The 16839-nt window shown below is 35.3% G+C and overlaps 1 protein-coding gene across 4 annotated transcripts in view; it reads left to right on the plus strand.

Moving 5' to 3' along the window:
• Window positions 1-16839, plus strand: part of PBX3 (PBX homeobox 3) — a 201905-nt gene that overhangs the window by 155675 nt on the left and 29391 nt on the right. For all 4 annotated transcript variants that reach the window (XM_059658047.1, XM_059658050.1, XM_059658049.1 and 1 more), the window contains 2 exons: window positions 3297-3538; window positions 13985-14175. In XM_059658047.1, coding sequence (XP_059514030.1) covers window positions 3297-3538; window positions 13985-14175 — 433 coding nt within the window. The remainder of the gene's footprint in view (window positions 1-3296; window positions 3539-13984; window positions 14176-16839) is intronic.

Genomic DNA, 16839 nt, shown 5'->3' on the forward strand with positions numbered 1-16839 from the left:
AGCAGCCATGGTCTGAAGCCACTCTTCAGTCCTGGATGAGCAGAAGTTACTCATGATCCAGTGGGGTTGGTCCTTGAAATGAGGAAGCTGCGAAGCCCTGTATTTGCATCTCATTTTCTCAGGTCAAGCCTTCGTCGTGTTACAGTGTTGTTCTGTTAGAGAGGCTACTACTGTACAATTCAGCCACTGCAGATTTCTGATCTGCTTATTTATAATTCAAAAGCTTGCCTATATATTAATGAACCCTTAATGAGCTGTTGAAAATGCCTGAATTACAGTCAGATTATTAAACTCCAACAGCCCCATAATCATACCATTTGAGTGGGCTTTAGGTACTTTTCACATCTGCAGCTTAGTATTGTGAAGGGTATGCGTTTATTCGGAGGAAGCTTTGTAATAATTTTGACCCGTAATTTATTTATTGCCCTCCGAATGCAGTCGTCTATGCAGATGCTCTCTCCCATTATCTGCGGGGCAGGTGCACAGCATGTTGAAAGACAGCTAATTAGGATTTGCCGAAAGATATGCAAAAACTATGGGCTTATAACAAAGCCAAGTTCGTTGTTAAACAATGTTTTACTGTGTTTGTATGATTTGTCTAAATCTTAGGGATACTGAAATGAATGTTGTGGTTATAAGTAGATTGCACATAGGGCTTTTTAAAAAACACACTTTATAATTCTGTGATAACAAAGCCTAGATGTAAAGCTTTATAAATCTCTATAAATGTCCCTGTACACATTTTGGATTAAAAATAAGAATGACCAATTTTTAAATTATTGTTTTCCCAAGTTTTAGTTTGAAGATATCAATATCTTTTGAAAACCACTTAGTTCTATTCATTATGGCCCTTGCAAACTTAGGTTCATTAAAATGTTTATAGGTGCCTAGGAGAGTAGGTGTTATGACTGGAATCCATGTGTGACTCTGACTTTTCATCTATAGGAGTGTGAACTTTTTGTCAGGAAATGATTTTTCTGATTAGATTTGATGTACATAATTTATAAAGCAAATGCAGAAGGATTACATTAAAGCATTCTTCCTGTATTTGAGCAACCACCGAAGTGTTGATTTACTTATGATTTTAGAAGAGGTATTATTTGGCACAAGACATACTTATGATTCTTTTTATTTGTGTTTACTACTATTGAGTTTAAGGGTTGCTTCCTACTGGTATAGTGGTGTTGTTTTATATGCATACTAGGTACGGATGAAAGTGCCATAGATGGCTAATTAATTTGTATCTTGCATTTCTTCCTGATGAATTTCCTTCTTGTCTCCCTGCTTTCTTGTGTATTAGCCATTGAGCATCTTCTCTTGTGTGCCACACATGTGCAGGGAAATGTCAAAAGATCAATATAAGTACAAGGGGAAAACTAGAAACTGGAGGAACTTTGAAGGTAGATAAAACACATTTCCAGTAGAAGCACCATTATCTATCTATCTCTCTATCTCTACACAGAACCAACAAACACAAAAATGTGAGCAAAAGTTTAATTTAAAAAGGAGAAATGTAAGGAACTCCCAAATGAATAATATAAAATGAAACAGAGCCTGAAGTGTTAGATAAGCTCAGTGAGTCTTCATGGCATGTAAAAGGCACAAAAACTTGGTATGTGGAATTATAAGTGTGTCTAGGCCATGAGATTTTACCATCTAATAAAATGAATTAGAAGAAAGTGAAAGATGTTAAAAATACCAGTGTAACCAATATTTGGCAGTTTCTTCTAGATCTAGAAGAAATAGCAAATACATGTTTGTCTATCTTTATCAGCAATGTGCTGATACTGATTTTATCTTATTTAAGGGACTCCTAACTTTTTGGTTCCCTAAATGAATTATTGTCTTAGTATATTATAGTTTCCAAACCTTATTTATTTTCCTCTACAGGCAACAGACATAATTTTAAATTATTTTGAGTTAGTTTTATTACCCGGTTGAAATTATTCTGAAATATATTTTTAAATGAAAGTGACAGCTTTAAAGTGTTTTGAGGGAGGAAATTAAAGTTGTGCATTTGAATTAAGACAACCAGGAGCTCTCTCCTGCTGTGGGTGTAATTTAGGACATCTAGGAATGAAATCTGTTCTTAAAAGAATTGATGATAGTTTAGGTTAGCGCATAAAATTGCAGAGCTGGTGCTCAGCTGAGTACTTGGCAGCTTATAGATGTTACTGTCATGTAAGTTACACCAGACACAGAGTGTGCACCACTGTGGATAAACAACAACAGGCACAGACGCAAAAGGCAGAATCCAAATGCAGACATGCAAGATGCCAACTTCCTTCCCCTCCTTCCCCAGGATGCCTTGTAACTAGTGTGAAGAACCTGTTTTTTAAACAGGTTTCCAGAGGTTAATTGGGCTGGGATATTTTAGATTATGTTACACATTAATGAAAATGCTGATTTTGAGCTGTCATGACTCCAGTGCTTTTTTATACCACGATAATTATTTTAAAACTTTGTCTTCTGTGTTGTTGAAAACATCTTGGCAGAAAGCCTATGTGACCTGATTAAACCTACGAATTGTCAGCTGTGATCTATAGTACTCAGATGAGGTGCTGACTGGGCATCACTTAGGAAGTTCTTTATATAAAAGCAAAATTAGATTGAGACTATTGTGGCCAGCACCGTTTTGCCATGTTGATGGTACATTTTTAATACTGTATTTATTAGTGTCCTGGTTTTATAGTTTGTTGACAATTGTTTAACCAAGGCATTTAATTATATATATTTTTAAGCATAGCTAATTACCTCATCATGTATGTATTTCTCTTCTCCCCCTGAAATTATGTAATGGAGAAGTCCATCTGATCCTGCTTATTTTTTAATTTTTGGGTATAGCTTGTGAATTAATTATTCTATGAGATTTTAAAATCTGTTATTCTAGCTGTATAGAGAAACAGAACAACCACCTTTCTTTCATTGGGTTTGTTTTATATCCTTGGATGATGTTTTTTCTTTCTCAAAATCGCAAATTTTTTACCCTCTTCCCATTTTATTCTTAAATCACCTAAATATGGGAAGATTGGATGTCAGGAACTCAAGGCTACCTTCTTGTAAGGATCCAATCTGGGATAAATTGAGAAGGGGTGGTCTTAAAAATTTTGGGATGCATGTAAATATTATCTTGAAAAGAATTTCCATACTTAGGCTTATTGATAAAATGTGAACAATGAAATTCTCAGCATGAATTATAGTACACTGATGTTTGAACATTTTTCTCAAAAAATAAATAAAATACACTGTTTGTCCTGTTTCTCGCTTATTCTCTCTCTGTCTCTCTCTCCTTGAAGGTCTCAGCATCAGAGGAGCCCAGGAGGAGGACCCTCCCGATCCCCAGCTAATGAGACTGGACAATATGCTTTTGGCAGAAGGGGTTTCAGGTCCCGAGAAAGGTGGGGGATCGGCGGCAGCAGCTGCAGCCGCGGCAGCCTCTGGAGGTTCTTCAGATAACTCTATTGAACACTCAGATTACAGAGCCAAATTGACCCAGATCAGACAAATCTATCACACAGAACTGGAGAAATATGAACAGGTCAGCAGCCGCCACTCTCATAGTCCTGCACAAACCTCTATTGCTCTGCTATTAGCCTGCGCTAACCAATTCTGAGGGCTGTGAGGGGTAGGTGTTAACACAAAGAACAAAATAAATAAGGTCAATGCTAAAATCTAAGTGAATTGTTGGATTCATGAAATGAAGTCCCTCTGAGATTTCAGAGGTGAAGCTAAGCTGTTTTATCCCATCTACTTGTTTTAGTTATATTCATTCCTCACATTCATGTGCCCTTACTACCACACCTGCAACCATCCTTCCCCTCTAAATTCACCATTTTGTGCTCTTCAGAGCTTTGTATCATTAGCATTTATGCACTGGCCTTGTTCATAAGCTGTGACCACTTTAAAGGGAAGCACTGCATAGTGAGATTTTCCTCCTATGCTGTGAGTTCCAGAATCCTCCTAGGAATTCTTATGAATTGTGCCAGGCTGTAGGGGAGGGAGCTAACTTCACAAAGTAAGCAGGTTCTGGCCAGTCTCTCTGAGGAGGAAACCACCCAAGATAATTAACCTGGGGCAGGGAATACTAGCCATTGTGTGCGAAATTCCTGATTAAAGAGTATGGATTAAAAATGCTATTCTCAGCAATTATATTAACCATATTTCAATGAATCTAAGATACTTTGTTTTTAAGTTGTATCATTGCTATATATCACAAGAAAAAAATTAACACTCCCCAATTTAACTATAACATTGGTTGCGAAATGGTTCCAAACTTCAGAGATGTTAAAATGTGGGGGAAAATAAGTAACTCTTAGATTCAATGAAAAAAGGTAAAATTTCATGGTTCATTTTGAACTTATTTTAGTTGTTAGTTTAAGCCTAAAAACCTACTTAGTTTGAGGAATTTTCACTGGGAGGTAATTAAAACATTATATGGAAATGTTTAAACATACCCCCAAATAAAGAGAATATTATTAAGTCAATTTCTATGAAATTGCCATGTTTTTAGGTCAGAAAGCAGTTGTGAATTGGCTGTTTTATAGAGCTAAATCCAAAATAAGGAACTGTCTAAATATACCTATCACCCGGATAAATATATATTAACATTTTGTCAGTCTTATTTTGTCTGTCTTTCACTCTCCACCCCCCCCCCTTTTGTGTGGGGTGTTTTAAAGTAGTCTTAGATACCATACATTTTACCCATAAATACTTCACTATGTAGTCAGGTATGTCTTAAAGTCAAACACCTTAATGTAATGTGGCAGTCCTGGTCAGTTTTAATACTGATTTATCTTCTAAGTTCCCTGTATAGTTTCAGTTATATATGTTATTTTTTTCATTGCCTTCTGTAATATGCTGGCTGTGGTGGTATTAAGCAATGCTGGATTCCCAGAGGTGAATGTGTTTTTAGGGAGGGTAGAAAGATTTATGTAGTTCTATGTTAACATACAATATAAATTAATCTTATAAGCTATTATGTATTTTTTTCTGAATAGGACTTTCTGGGATCTCAAACCATCTCTAGTCTCATTTGGAGGAATAATTTTTGGTGGAAGATGTGCAAATAAGAATTTTAGAAAAATTATCTTACGTATGTACATAAAAAATGGAACTTTCTGATTTGACATATGAATAATTGAGAGTAAACAAAATAAGTCATGGTTGAAAAGATTGCCCTGAGCATAAACAGTGGAAATGGCTCTGATTTGTAGTAATATCCTAATTGCATAACTTTCTGTTAAATATATCTATCTGTACTTACTAAAGAAACACCACCAGTCACCTTGCATGAAAAGATCTATAGTATTGGGCCAAATGGCTCTACTTTTTTGGCTGAGGAATTAAGATGATTCCTTACTGTCTCCTGCCATGTCTCTTCACATTGTCCTCCTTATGTCCTCCCTATAGCCCTGTTGGAAGTTGGGTGAGGCAGGCATCAGTCATTGTCACAGGGTTTGGGGTTTTTGTTGTTGTTGTTTTGTTTTTTGTGCTTTGAAAATACACACATACACACAAGTTCTTTATAAATTAATCTACACTAAGTATTTTTGGATTAAAGATTATATTGGGAAATAATGAGTATTAGAATATAATCATGAACCTTATTGTTAGATATATTTAGTAGCCTAATAACTACTTAGATGTCTGTTTCCTTTCTCATTTTTAGCACTTTCAGAAGGAAAAAATATAGATAAGTAAAGTCATTGCAGTATTAAGGACAAGTAAATAAATTGAGTATGGTGACTAGTTGGCTGATTCGACAGAATTTTAGCTCACCAGTTTTCTTCTGTAGGTTCTGAATTGTTTTAGAAATATCAATGGCATTTAATTCTCTTGAGTTGTCTTTGGGGTGGCTTTTATAGCTCTTCTGTAAGTTTTACCATAAATAGTCAACTTTTCTTTTTTCTTTCTTTCTTTTTCTTTTTAAATCTTTGAGATACAGTTCCTTATCTGGGACAGACCTTTCAGGGATATGTTTTGAAGTTGCTAAGGGCTAAGCAGAACTAACTGAGATGAAGGGGTGAAATTTCTAAAATGGATGGAATTATAATTTCCATTTTACAGATGAGAAAATGAGAGTCAGGTTAAGTTATTTGTCCAGTATGACACATCTAGTTAGTGTTAGAATCAGACATTGAAATCTGTTTCTGACAATATGACTGCCCTTTTCATTGAATTATGCTGCTACTTATGTCAAATTGGAAAATAATTCAGGTACATTCTGTTTTTTTGTTGTTTTTTTTCAAATTTGCCCATGTTGGATTGCATTTGGGATGGAATCAGAGTAGAGATGGAAAAATAAAACACAACTATTCTAATCACTTGATTTTTCCTCCTAAAGTGAACACGGGTATTCTGAGTGATGGAAAGCTTGTTAGTAAATAGGAAGAACATATATGTTAAGTAAGGCAGAAGCTTCATCCGAAAATTGTGTTGAGTCTTTTATTAAAAGAAATAAACTACATTGGAATCTAGAGCTATTCACTCTACTGTGTTTTGCAATGAAGCTGTAATGAAAATGTATCTGAAGCCTGTTCAGATTTAGATTGCCATAAAATTAACACACACTACCACTGCCATAAATTAAAGTACCTTATAAACATAGCCACATTTACAAAGCTAAGCAGACTAGAGCTACAGTTTGAGCAAAATTAAATCCATGCTGCAAGGCTCAGTTTTATGTGTGTTTTAGAAATGGTACTATCTTTAATATACTGTCCTCTTTTGGTTCTCTATAAAATGTCCTTTGACCATATGTCTCTATTACATAGGCTTAGATGTAATTATTTTTAGTGATAATCACCTAAACTCACTTATAAAAACCCTTTTTAAATATTAGGCTAAATATTAGAATATAGTCTAAATAATAGAATATATATTAGAATCAGATTCTTGAATATCATTACCACACCCAAAGGAAACAAAACTATTTGACTTTTCTCTTGTTGATCCTGACACCAAATAGGAATATGACAATTTTCCAGAGCTTGCAGCAGCTGTCATGCTACTTGTCTTGGGTGCATTGCCTCCCTCTTTAGTTGGACAAAAACCTTATTGCTTGTTTGTCTTCTCGTTAATTAGAAGTTTTGAAAAATGCTTTTGTATTACCTTTCAAATATGCTCTTATGATTAAAGGCCCAACTATTAGAATAGGTGAATTCCTAATGAACTTTAACCAAGCGTTCTGGGAAGCCTGTTCTTAAGAATTGAAGGCCTTCTTGGTTCTTTACCAAAGGGAAATGGACACATTGGTATATGCAAATGAAATTTGACTTAGACATTTGTTCTCAGTTAAAATGGACAAGATATATCATGCCCTATGCAGCTCTCCCACTTTGCTTGTACCAGAAGAAATGCTTGTACACAGGCAATTCACTTCATAATTTATAGCTGCTATAATAGAGATGACATATTGAAAGCTATCTACTATAATTATATTGAAATACATTTTTGCCGAAGGCAAAAGTGTTGTAAGGGCACCAACCCTCCACAAGCATCCGGGAACCTGCTTTCTGAGTTCACAGATGTCAAATGAATTCACCTCAAATCAGGTAGAGCATTGGAACCAAACATACACTGAATGTGCTCAAGACCAATCAGATACTGTTTTAGATACTAGAGGACTTTCAGATTACTGAGGATTGTTGGGGAAATGGAGAAAGAGTGTAGAACTAAACCATTGTAAAGGAATGGCCTTAGGCTCTTTGAGGATCTCAACATTATGTACTTACCTCTCCTGGCAAAATCTGCTTTGCTTGTAAAGAAATTTTATTTTTATCAGCTTAAAAAATGCTGATGTTATTATATTAGAGTTTGTCTAGCCTGCAAACTCCTAAATAAATTGCTATTTATTTTTAATAGTTAAGCAGGAAAGACAAAAGGTTACCACCTGATATAAACTTTATATTTCATTTTCCCAAGCAAGGCTTTGTTATTCATTGTTCCAAGGGAAGGGTTTTCCTTCTTGTCGGTATTCATGCTGGGTCTTTTCCTTGACTGGAAGTAGTGTTTGAGTACTCACCTTTTTCCCTCCAAGTTTCTAGTTTATTGAGTCTATGTACCAAATGTATCTTTGACCATATGCTTGATTAATGAATGGTTTTATATTTGAGTACTTTTTTTTATTATTAAACTTGTTTGGAAGCAGTGTTTGTATTTAGGCAATGGCAAGGCAGAATTATATTATATGTTAGGTAATCAGAGTAGGGACTTGCTTACAGAATTAACACACACAAAAATATGAATTTCATTAACTTGCCATTTTCATTGTCAATAATAACTGCCATTTATTAAGTATTTAATAATGTTCCAGACTCTATGCAAATAACTTAACATATATATATATATATAACATAATCCTTACAAAACCCTCATGAGATAGGTCCCTAAACTATGTAATTAGGTAAGAAGTGTTGAAGTACAATAGATATTTCATCTTTGCATATTGGTTTCATTCTAGTTGGCTTAGCAAAAGAATCTTTAAGTGAAGAATTTGTTGATTTACTAATAAACATTTCATAAACACAAAATCTATAATATTGGACTAGAGTTGCTTGTAAGGTTGTAAAAACATCTAGAAAATGGATGCATGCAAATTTGAGAGGCATTGACTTTTAATAGAGATTTATTCTTTCTTGAAGAGTGGATTTACAATAGGTGGTATTATGATCTGTTGTCCACAATTAGCTTCTCTAGATGGTTACAAAAGACCAATTCAGTTTTTAGATCTGATCACTGAAGCATTTAAAAACTTCCTCTAAAAATTAGTGCTTGCTCTTTGGTTTTACATTTTTATATTAACTGATCTGAACCCACAGGCAAGAAATTGAATTCATAACTGAAACTAGCATCACCACAAAACAACAAAACACTGAAAACTTTGAGTGTAAACCAAATAGATAAGAATATTGAGAAGACAGTTTTACTAAATAAAAATAATATTATTACAAACAGTATTGAAAAAATATTGCAAGTTCTCATTTATTATTTGGTTTGAATTTTTAATAAGAAAGGAACAAATGGCAAAAAGGAAGGCTCAGATTCAAAATTGATTGAAACGATTTTTCTCACATGAGGCCTTCAGTGCTTTATGTTCACTTTAACTATGTTATTGCAATGTATGTTTTAAGATACACACAAAAAATGCATCCTAGATAGTTTTCAGCAGCTGGATTAAAAGTAAAAGGTTTCTGCTATTACTCTAAATTAGAAAATTCAAAGACTCTAATGTCTGTTTTAATAACATAGTCATGGTGGATATGATAAATGTTTGAAGTGAGCATCTCACATTATAAACAGCATTGATGCTAATATGTGGTTGGGGGCCCTTCAAAACTCTGCAGTCATTTGGTCATTCTTACTGCATTTATATTTTTAAAATGTTACCTTTTAAGGAATAGGAAATGAGGCAGTACTGTGTTGTGCTCTGAAACTGGTAGAGATGAGGCTGTAAATGAGGCTGTAATTTACTTTCAGTGGTATAAAGGGAAAAAAACACTTTGCCTAAAGTGTATGCATCTTTCTTAAGGGTGTACCCAGATTTTAATTATCTAAATGTAAATACTTAACGAATTTTACTTAGAGTAATGAGCTAATGTGCACACTACATAAATGAGATGTTCTAATTAATCATGTATGAACTACTGGTTTAAAGAAAAGCTATGTGAATTCTGTGAATGTTGGGCTATTGCCAAATTGCTAATCAGCATTTGCATTCATAGATGACTTCACTTAATAATTTGTGAGACATTCGGCAAATGTTTTAGAAAATTGTGAGTTCTTACATGCAAAAACTTTTTACTCTTAACCTGTTTTTTGTTGTTGTTGTACACATGAGCCTTTGACTGCTTCTTAGAAACCGTAGGTAAACAAACATTCATTCTGAAGAGATTAAAATAGAGCCAGAGAAATACTAGGAGAGCTAACATTGCAGGTATCATTCAGGAGTCTTGAATTATTTATCAAAACATAAGCCATATCATAGATGTCTGTTACCATAATGTGTGAGTTAGTTTGTAGGAATTAGCAATGTTATATGTACAAATAAATGCTTCCATAGTCTAGTACAGCAGTTCTCAAACTTTTTGGTCTTAGGACTTAAATTCTTAAAAATTATTGGAGAACCCCTTAAGAGCATTCACTTGGTTGGTTATCAATATTTATTATACTAGAAATTAGAAATATTTATTAATTTAAAAATAAGAACAATAAGCTATTATGTTAACTTAAATAACATTTCTTAAAACCCAAAAAACTCAAACTTTAGTGAGAAGAATGGCACTTTTTTTAGATTTCTGCAAAATTCTTTCATGTTGGACTTCATAGAAGTCACCTGGATTCTCACGTATACTTCTGCAGTCAGTCATGTGGTTAAAGAAGAACATTATATGAAGAACATCTGGCCTCACACATCTGGAAAAGGGAGGATATATTAAAGGCCTTTTTTAAAAAAGAATAGTTTATTGATTTTTAGAGAGGGGGAGAGAGAGAGAGAAACATTGATATGAAAGTGTAACATCCATTGACTGCCTCCTGCATGCCCCCTACCAGGGATCGAGTCTGCAATCTTTTGGTGCATCTTCCCAGGCACCAAAAGGTTGCCACTTCGATTCCGTCAATGGCACATTGGGAATCAGTACCAAACTATCAGAAAGTCTAATGGGAAACTGTCAGGTTCACAGTGGTGGGTGCAGATCTTTTAAAATTATAATAATTAACTTCAAAACTCAAATTTCACCACTGGTACAACTACTATCACCTGTTTTCTTTGACATGACAGGCTCACTGGCTTCATTTTTGAGAAAACATCTGCCAAACACCTAAGTTCAAATAATCATAATATGTCTATTTTGCTTTCAAATAATAGTGTTTTATGAAAAAAAAAAAAGCAGCTTTACTTACAACTTAATCACACAAGTGCTTTTTCTTGGGATAACTATCCATCCATATGCAGAGAAGTACTTTTTGTGTGCTTCCCATTTGTCACACAGAATATTAAAGACTTAGTCAAGTGTTGAGATACAATAAAATGAATAATTTCTCTTGCTTCATTAAGGACACTCCTAAGTGAATCAGTTTTTTTTGTTGGTTTGTGTGTGTGTGTGTATTTATATGAATGCATGGTAATGACAAGTGAAAAAAGAAACATCAAAGATTACTGATAGTACTGTTTTCCAAAGAGTTTTTAATAGCACATTGGTCTGCAAGATGCCATAGTGCTGTCCAATAGTTGCCACTAGTCACATGTAGCTATTGAGCCTTGAAATCTGGTCAGTCTGAACTGCAATGTATTATATATGTTAAATACATACTAGATTTCAAAGTGTATGAAAAAAGAATATAGCATGCCTTATTATAGTTTTTCTATAGTTATGTGTTCAAATGTTAATATTTTAATATATTGAGTTAAATAAAAAGTTAAAATTAGTTTCACCTTACTCTTTTCTTTTTAATATGGCTACTAGAGAATTTAAAAATTTTATATGTGGGTCTTAATATATTTCTTTTTTTATTATTTAAATATATTTTATTGATTTTTTACAGAGAGGAAGGGACAGGGATAGAGAGTTAGAAACATCGATGAGAGAGAAACATCGATCAGCTGCCTCCTGCACACCCCCTACTGGGGATGTGCCCGCAACCAAGGTACATGCCCTTGACCGGAACCTGGGACCCTTTAGTCCGCAGGCGACGCTCTATCCACTGAGCCAAACCGGCTGGGGCGGGTCTTAATATATTTCTGTTGGACAGCACTACTCTAGAGAATAGAGGTTTTGTGATCATATTTACTTGGGAAAAGTTGGATATACCATTCCCCTTTGAAGATTTACTATGCAATTGGCATAATAGAAGTACCGAGGAGTCCTGCAAAAATAAAAAAGAGCCTTTTAAAATTTTGCTTAATATTGCATTACCCAAACATACTGTATTGGCCATATATGAACATTTCCTGGAACTAGCTATAGAACTTGCTGATCCCAGTTTGGGGAAACACTTTTAGTTTAATTTTCTTCATTTTACTGATGATAAAACTGAAGGCCTGGAGTTTCTCAAATTATATGAACATCTCTTCAGGGAAAGTGCAAGAAAAAATAGACATATTTCTTGGCAGGGCAGCCACTTGTTTTTAGCTCTGCATAAGATCATTTACAATGACAGTAGAGCAGGGAAAATCTTAAATTTACTTTTATTTTGGTTTCTGTAAAGATGGAAAAAACTTCTGGTTTTAGAGTTGCAAAGTTCCTTAATATAATTTTGTCATAATATAGGATAATAATTCCTAGCCTTTTTTAGTTAGACTAAGAATCCAAAATGAAAACAAACAAAAACTCCACAGTTGTCCCTTCAGGAAATACACACGTGCATACAACTTGTATATGATTTCAGGGAGTCATGGACATTCTAAACTTCTCCATGGACTGCAGGTTAAGAATTGTTCTCTTATATTTCAGGGATAATATATTTAAGGCTATTAACATTGTTCTTGAATTGTAATACAAAAACCCACCAATCAATAGATGTTTATTGGATGCTTACTGTGTATATTACACAATTCTGAACTCTGAAGATTTCCATAAGTATAGCATGATGCCACTACTCACAAGGAATTTTACATTTCTTAAGACGTAAAACATACGAAAAATTTTAACTGGTAAGCAAGACTCTCTTTATCTTACTTTAGAAATATTTATAGAAAAGCCCTGTAAAAGCTTAGAGAAATTGAAACACCCGGTGTACTTGAAAGGTTAGTTCTCTAATGAGCAGTTAGAGAAACCATCATATGCTGGATATGAACAATGTTCAGGGTATCTGTAGGGAAGTGGACATTATTTTAGCTTCAAAATGTATCTTGCCGTGATCAATGATTGTTCTGTCTGCTCGCCCTATCTGGGGCATCTGTGCAGTAAGATGCAGAATTCTTTTAACAAAAATGCCAGAAGATGTTCTTTTTATTTAAGGACAGATGCTTTATTTACCCAGGCAGTACTGGCTTTCAGTGTAAGTGAACTGAAAGAGATGGGGGCTGAGGATTGTTAACTAAAACCTGATTTGTTAAGACCCAAATCTGATCAGGATTTGCCCCTCCCCTGAAGAGTTGAGCTGCCTTGCCCATCTTCCAGAGATGGCTCATGTCCACTAATAGGGCCTACACCACAGCTAAATTACACTAGGACGTTGACATGCTTGTCATTCAAGGCCTTTATATGCTATCACAAACCTGAATCCCTTCTTCTCTACATAGTCTCTCAGTTCCTCTGAACTTGCCACATACTATTATGTCCTGTTTTCCTTGTACCTGGAATTCCTCCTGATTTCATCTTTATCTACCTTTCAAAAATCCTATCCTTTCTTTAAACCCCCAATGTCACTTGTGCCATGCAACCTGCCGTGATCGCTGCCTCCAGATGAGAACACTCCCTCCTTTGAACTTAGGAAGCACATATTCCTAGCTCTCTGTGACACTTTGCACAGACTGCCTTGTTTGAAAATTAGTTTTGTTATATATTTTATCACGCTGAAGGCCAGGTCTATATCTTGCTCATTTCTGTGTCCCTTAATAGTACTTAGAAGAGTTTGAACTTCATAGTCCTTCAGTAAACATTTGTTGAATAAATGTAAAACCTCATTGAAATTAGAAGGTACTTAGTATTAACAATAATACTAAGATAAATTTATATTTATCTATAAGAGTTGGTAGAGAGCATCCCCCACTGGGAACACCTCATTTTGGAACTGGGACAAGGTTAGTGGGAAAGGCAGTTGAGTGCAGTGTCTCCCTTGCATGTCTGGCCATTCAGTTTCAGAATTCTTGTTGTGCTAACTACCACTGCCATTTCACCAGTGTCTTAGTTTTCATCTTACCCTACCCACTGTATCATGCCATTGGCAACTGCAAATGAGGTAGAAATTCAAATGAGTTAATGTCTGGATGTGATCATATAAAATACCAGATTTCTAAAGAGTGATTTTTCCTCCCTTACAGGCATGTAATGAATTCACTACACATGTGATGAACCTTCTCCGAGAGCAGAGTAGAACACGTCCCATTTCCCCAAAAGAGATTGAAAGAATGGTGGGCATCATCCATCGAAAATTTAGTTCCATTCAGATGCAGCTCAAACAAAGCACTTGTGAAGCAGTTATGATTTTAAGATCAAGGTTCCTTGATGCCAGGTATGTGAGGCCACAAATCTATTGCGTGGCTTTCCTCCCCTCCCCCCTTTTTACTCCTTGTATGTTATTTCCTATAAAAATGGTTAGTTGGTTTTAGATACTTTGTTAATTTGGCTGTAAGAGCTCTCTTCTCTACGATGGACAGGTAATTCACCTCATGGTGTCTGTGCTGTCAAGCCTCTTGTCTGGGAGTGGTAGTGTATTAGCTTCCAATTTGGTGACATGGGAAATAGGATTAGTGCTGCTCCTAATGACTTAGAAGATGTGGCCTTTGAAATCTGATACTAAAAAAGTATTTTTAAGGATAACTTTCAGTCTGTAATTCTGTTTTAACAAAGGGTTGTTTTCTAAGAATTTCTTGATGTTACATTGCTTGTGTACATTATAAGAAAATAGTTGGAAATACTGATGATCCTAAGAAGGAAGTGGTATTTTAGTTAATAGAGGTGACCACAAAGCCCCAAAGTCTGTTTTTCCAAATTAAGTAAGAAAGCCTGTCAGTTTTGCCTGTAAGGATGAAGATTTCCCTTTTACCTGAAGCTTTTGCCAAGTTTCACAGGAATTAGTTGATAAGTTGTATATGGTGTGTTTGACCTACCAGATAACAGAATAAAAGAATTGTCAAGTTGCTACTGCATGCTGCCTCTGCAGGGTTGCCTCTTGAGCATTGCTAAAGCTTGTGATCAATCTTCAGCTTTGGAAAGGAGTGTCTGTTTCATTTGGCTTTTTCGTCCTTGGAATCTGACAGGTGATAATTATCATCCAAATTTTACAGTATTAGAGAAAATAACTAAGTTAGCTTCTCAACTGGAAAACAAGGTTTGTGGAACAGTTCTTCATGCCAGAGCTCTTCCTTAGAGCCAGATAAGGAATGTCTGCCACCTAATTTAACTACCATTTGCTCCTAGTTTAGCAGGTCCCTGTATCACCCCTTGGTCCCTTCTTCTTCCCAATAAGCATTATCTGTGAACCAGGTAGCTATCGGTAGGCTTGACAGTTTCAGTACTTATTCTAGATGTTTTCCACCCTACTCACCGAACCACCTACTCAGAGTGTGCCTCAGAGTACCCCCAGGTCAGGGCTTTGTTTGCTTTTCAAGCCATGCATGACTCCTGCAAAAATGCTATTGCTGTTCTTGGTATATATCTTCCTCCCCTTCTCTCTCTTCCCTTACCATCTCCCCATCCAATTAATCATCGAATCCTGCTGATTTTAATCCCCAAATAGGTCTTGATTCTCTTCTTCATCCCTTAGGAAACAGTGGTTTAACCTTCCACAGTTTTGAAATAAGAAATTTTAGGTTTGATAACTTGAGATGTTTGGATCAGACCTAGATTTCTTGCTCCCTGGACTCTTCCTTGATGTTGAGACACAGATGACATGCTTAACCTCCCGTGTTAGCGGCATCATTGTTACTAGAAGAATCTCATAAGGGTCTACACATTTACAACTGCCTACTGACTGTCTTTTCTGAGTGTAGCATATCACAAGTGAGAAGATCATTAAGATTATTTGGAAGAAAGTTATTTGGGGAAAGTATATTTCAGTTACTAGAGAATCTGATTTAAGGTGAAGTCTAACAAATGCTAATTTTCAGGCTGGAATTCTTTGAAAACTTAGTAACAAATGGCATTTTTGCTATTTGATGTAAATTGTTAATAAACACTTGATCTCCTGACATTCTGCCACCTCTCTCCCAGTAAATAAATATTTTCCTCCCCTAGTGTTTCTCTGTGAGCAAATCTTACCTTAGTCTAGGCAGTTGCTTAAACAGACAAATCTAGAAACCCCTGATGTATTTTTTCCTTAACTTCCTTTTCTGTTTTCTCCACCCATTTCCCCCTCCCAATTCATCATCAAGTCCTATTGCTTTTACCTTTCAAATAGAGCTTGAATCTTTTTATTCCCATTACTCTTACCTTATGCTATTACCATCATCTCTCAATTTGACCATTGCAGTTGTCTCCTTAAGTATATCTGTATTTCCTTTCATGTTCTCCTCCCACTATTAGCAGTCAGAACAAATCTTTTTTAAAAAAAAAGATTTAAAATCTTTAAATAGCTTTCTCCTAGTAAAATAAAATCCAAAAATTCCTTTTTTTTCTCATTTAACTTAGTTATTTTAATGGGTCATGTTGTTTCCATTAAAAAGTACTGATTTTAAAAACTAATAACTTAAAAACTGCCACCAAAAATTTATTATTTTTAAAAAAAATATATTTTATTGATTTTTTACAGAGAGGGAGAGAGATAGAGAGTGAAAAACATCGATGAGAGAGAAACATCGATCAGCTGCCTCCTGCACACCCCCCGACTAGGGATGTGCCCGCAACCAAGGTACATGTCCTTGACCGGAATCGAACCTGGGACCTTTCAGTCCGCAGGCCGACGCTCTATCCACTGAGCCAAACCGGTTTTGGCAAAAGCTGCCACCAAAAATTTTTATGGGGCTCACTAAGCCTATATAATCTGGCCGCTGCCTATCCTTCCAGATTCATCTCACACATATTCTAATTTTTACTGTGATCCAGATTTCTTCAGCCCTTTGGACTTTTCAACCTCTTTTTGGATACAGGACCATTTCCTTTACTCATTTCTCCTCCCTCTATTCTTTGACTGACTCCTACACATTCTCCAGGTCTCAGATTAAATGTCACTCTTTCA

This window comes from Myotis daubentonii, chromosome 11, assembly GCF_963259705.1.
Source record: "Myotis daubentonii chromosome 11, mMyoDau2.1, whole genome shotgun sequence".
Lineage (NCBI taxonomy): Eukaryota > Metazoa > Chordata > Mammalia > Chiroptera > Vespertilionidae > Myotis > Myotis daubentonii.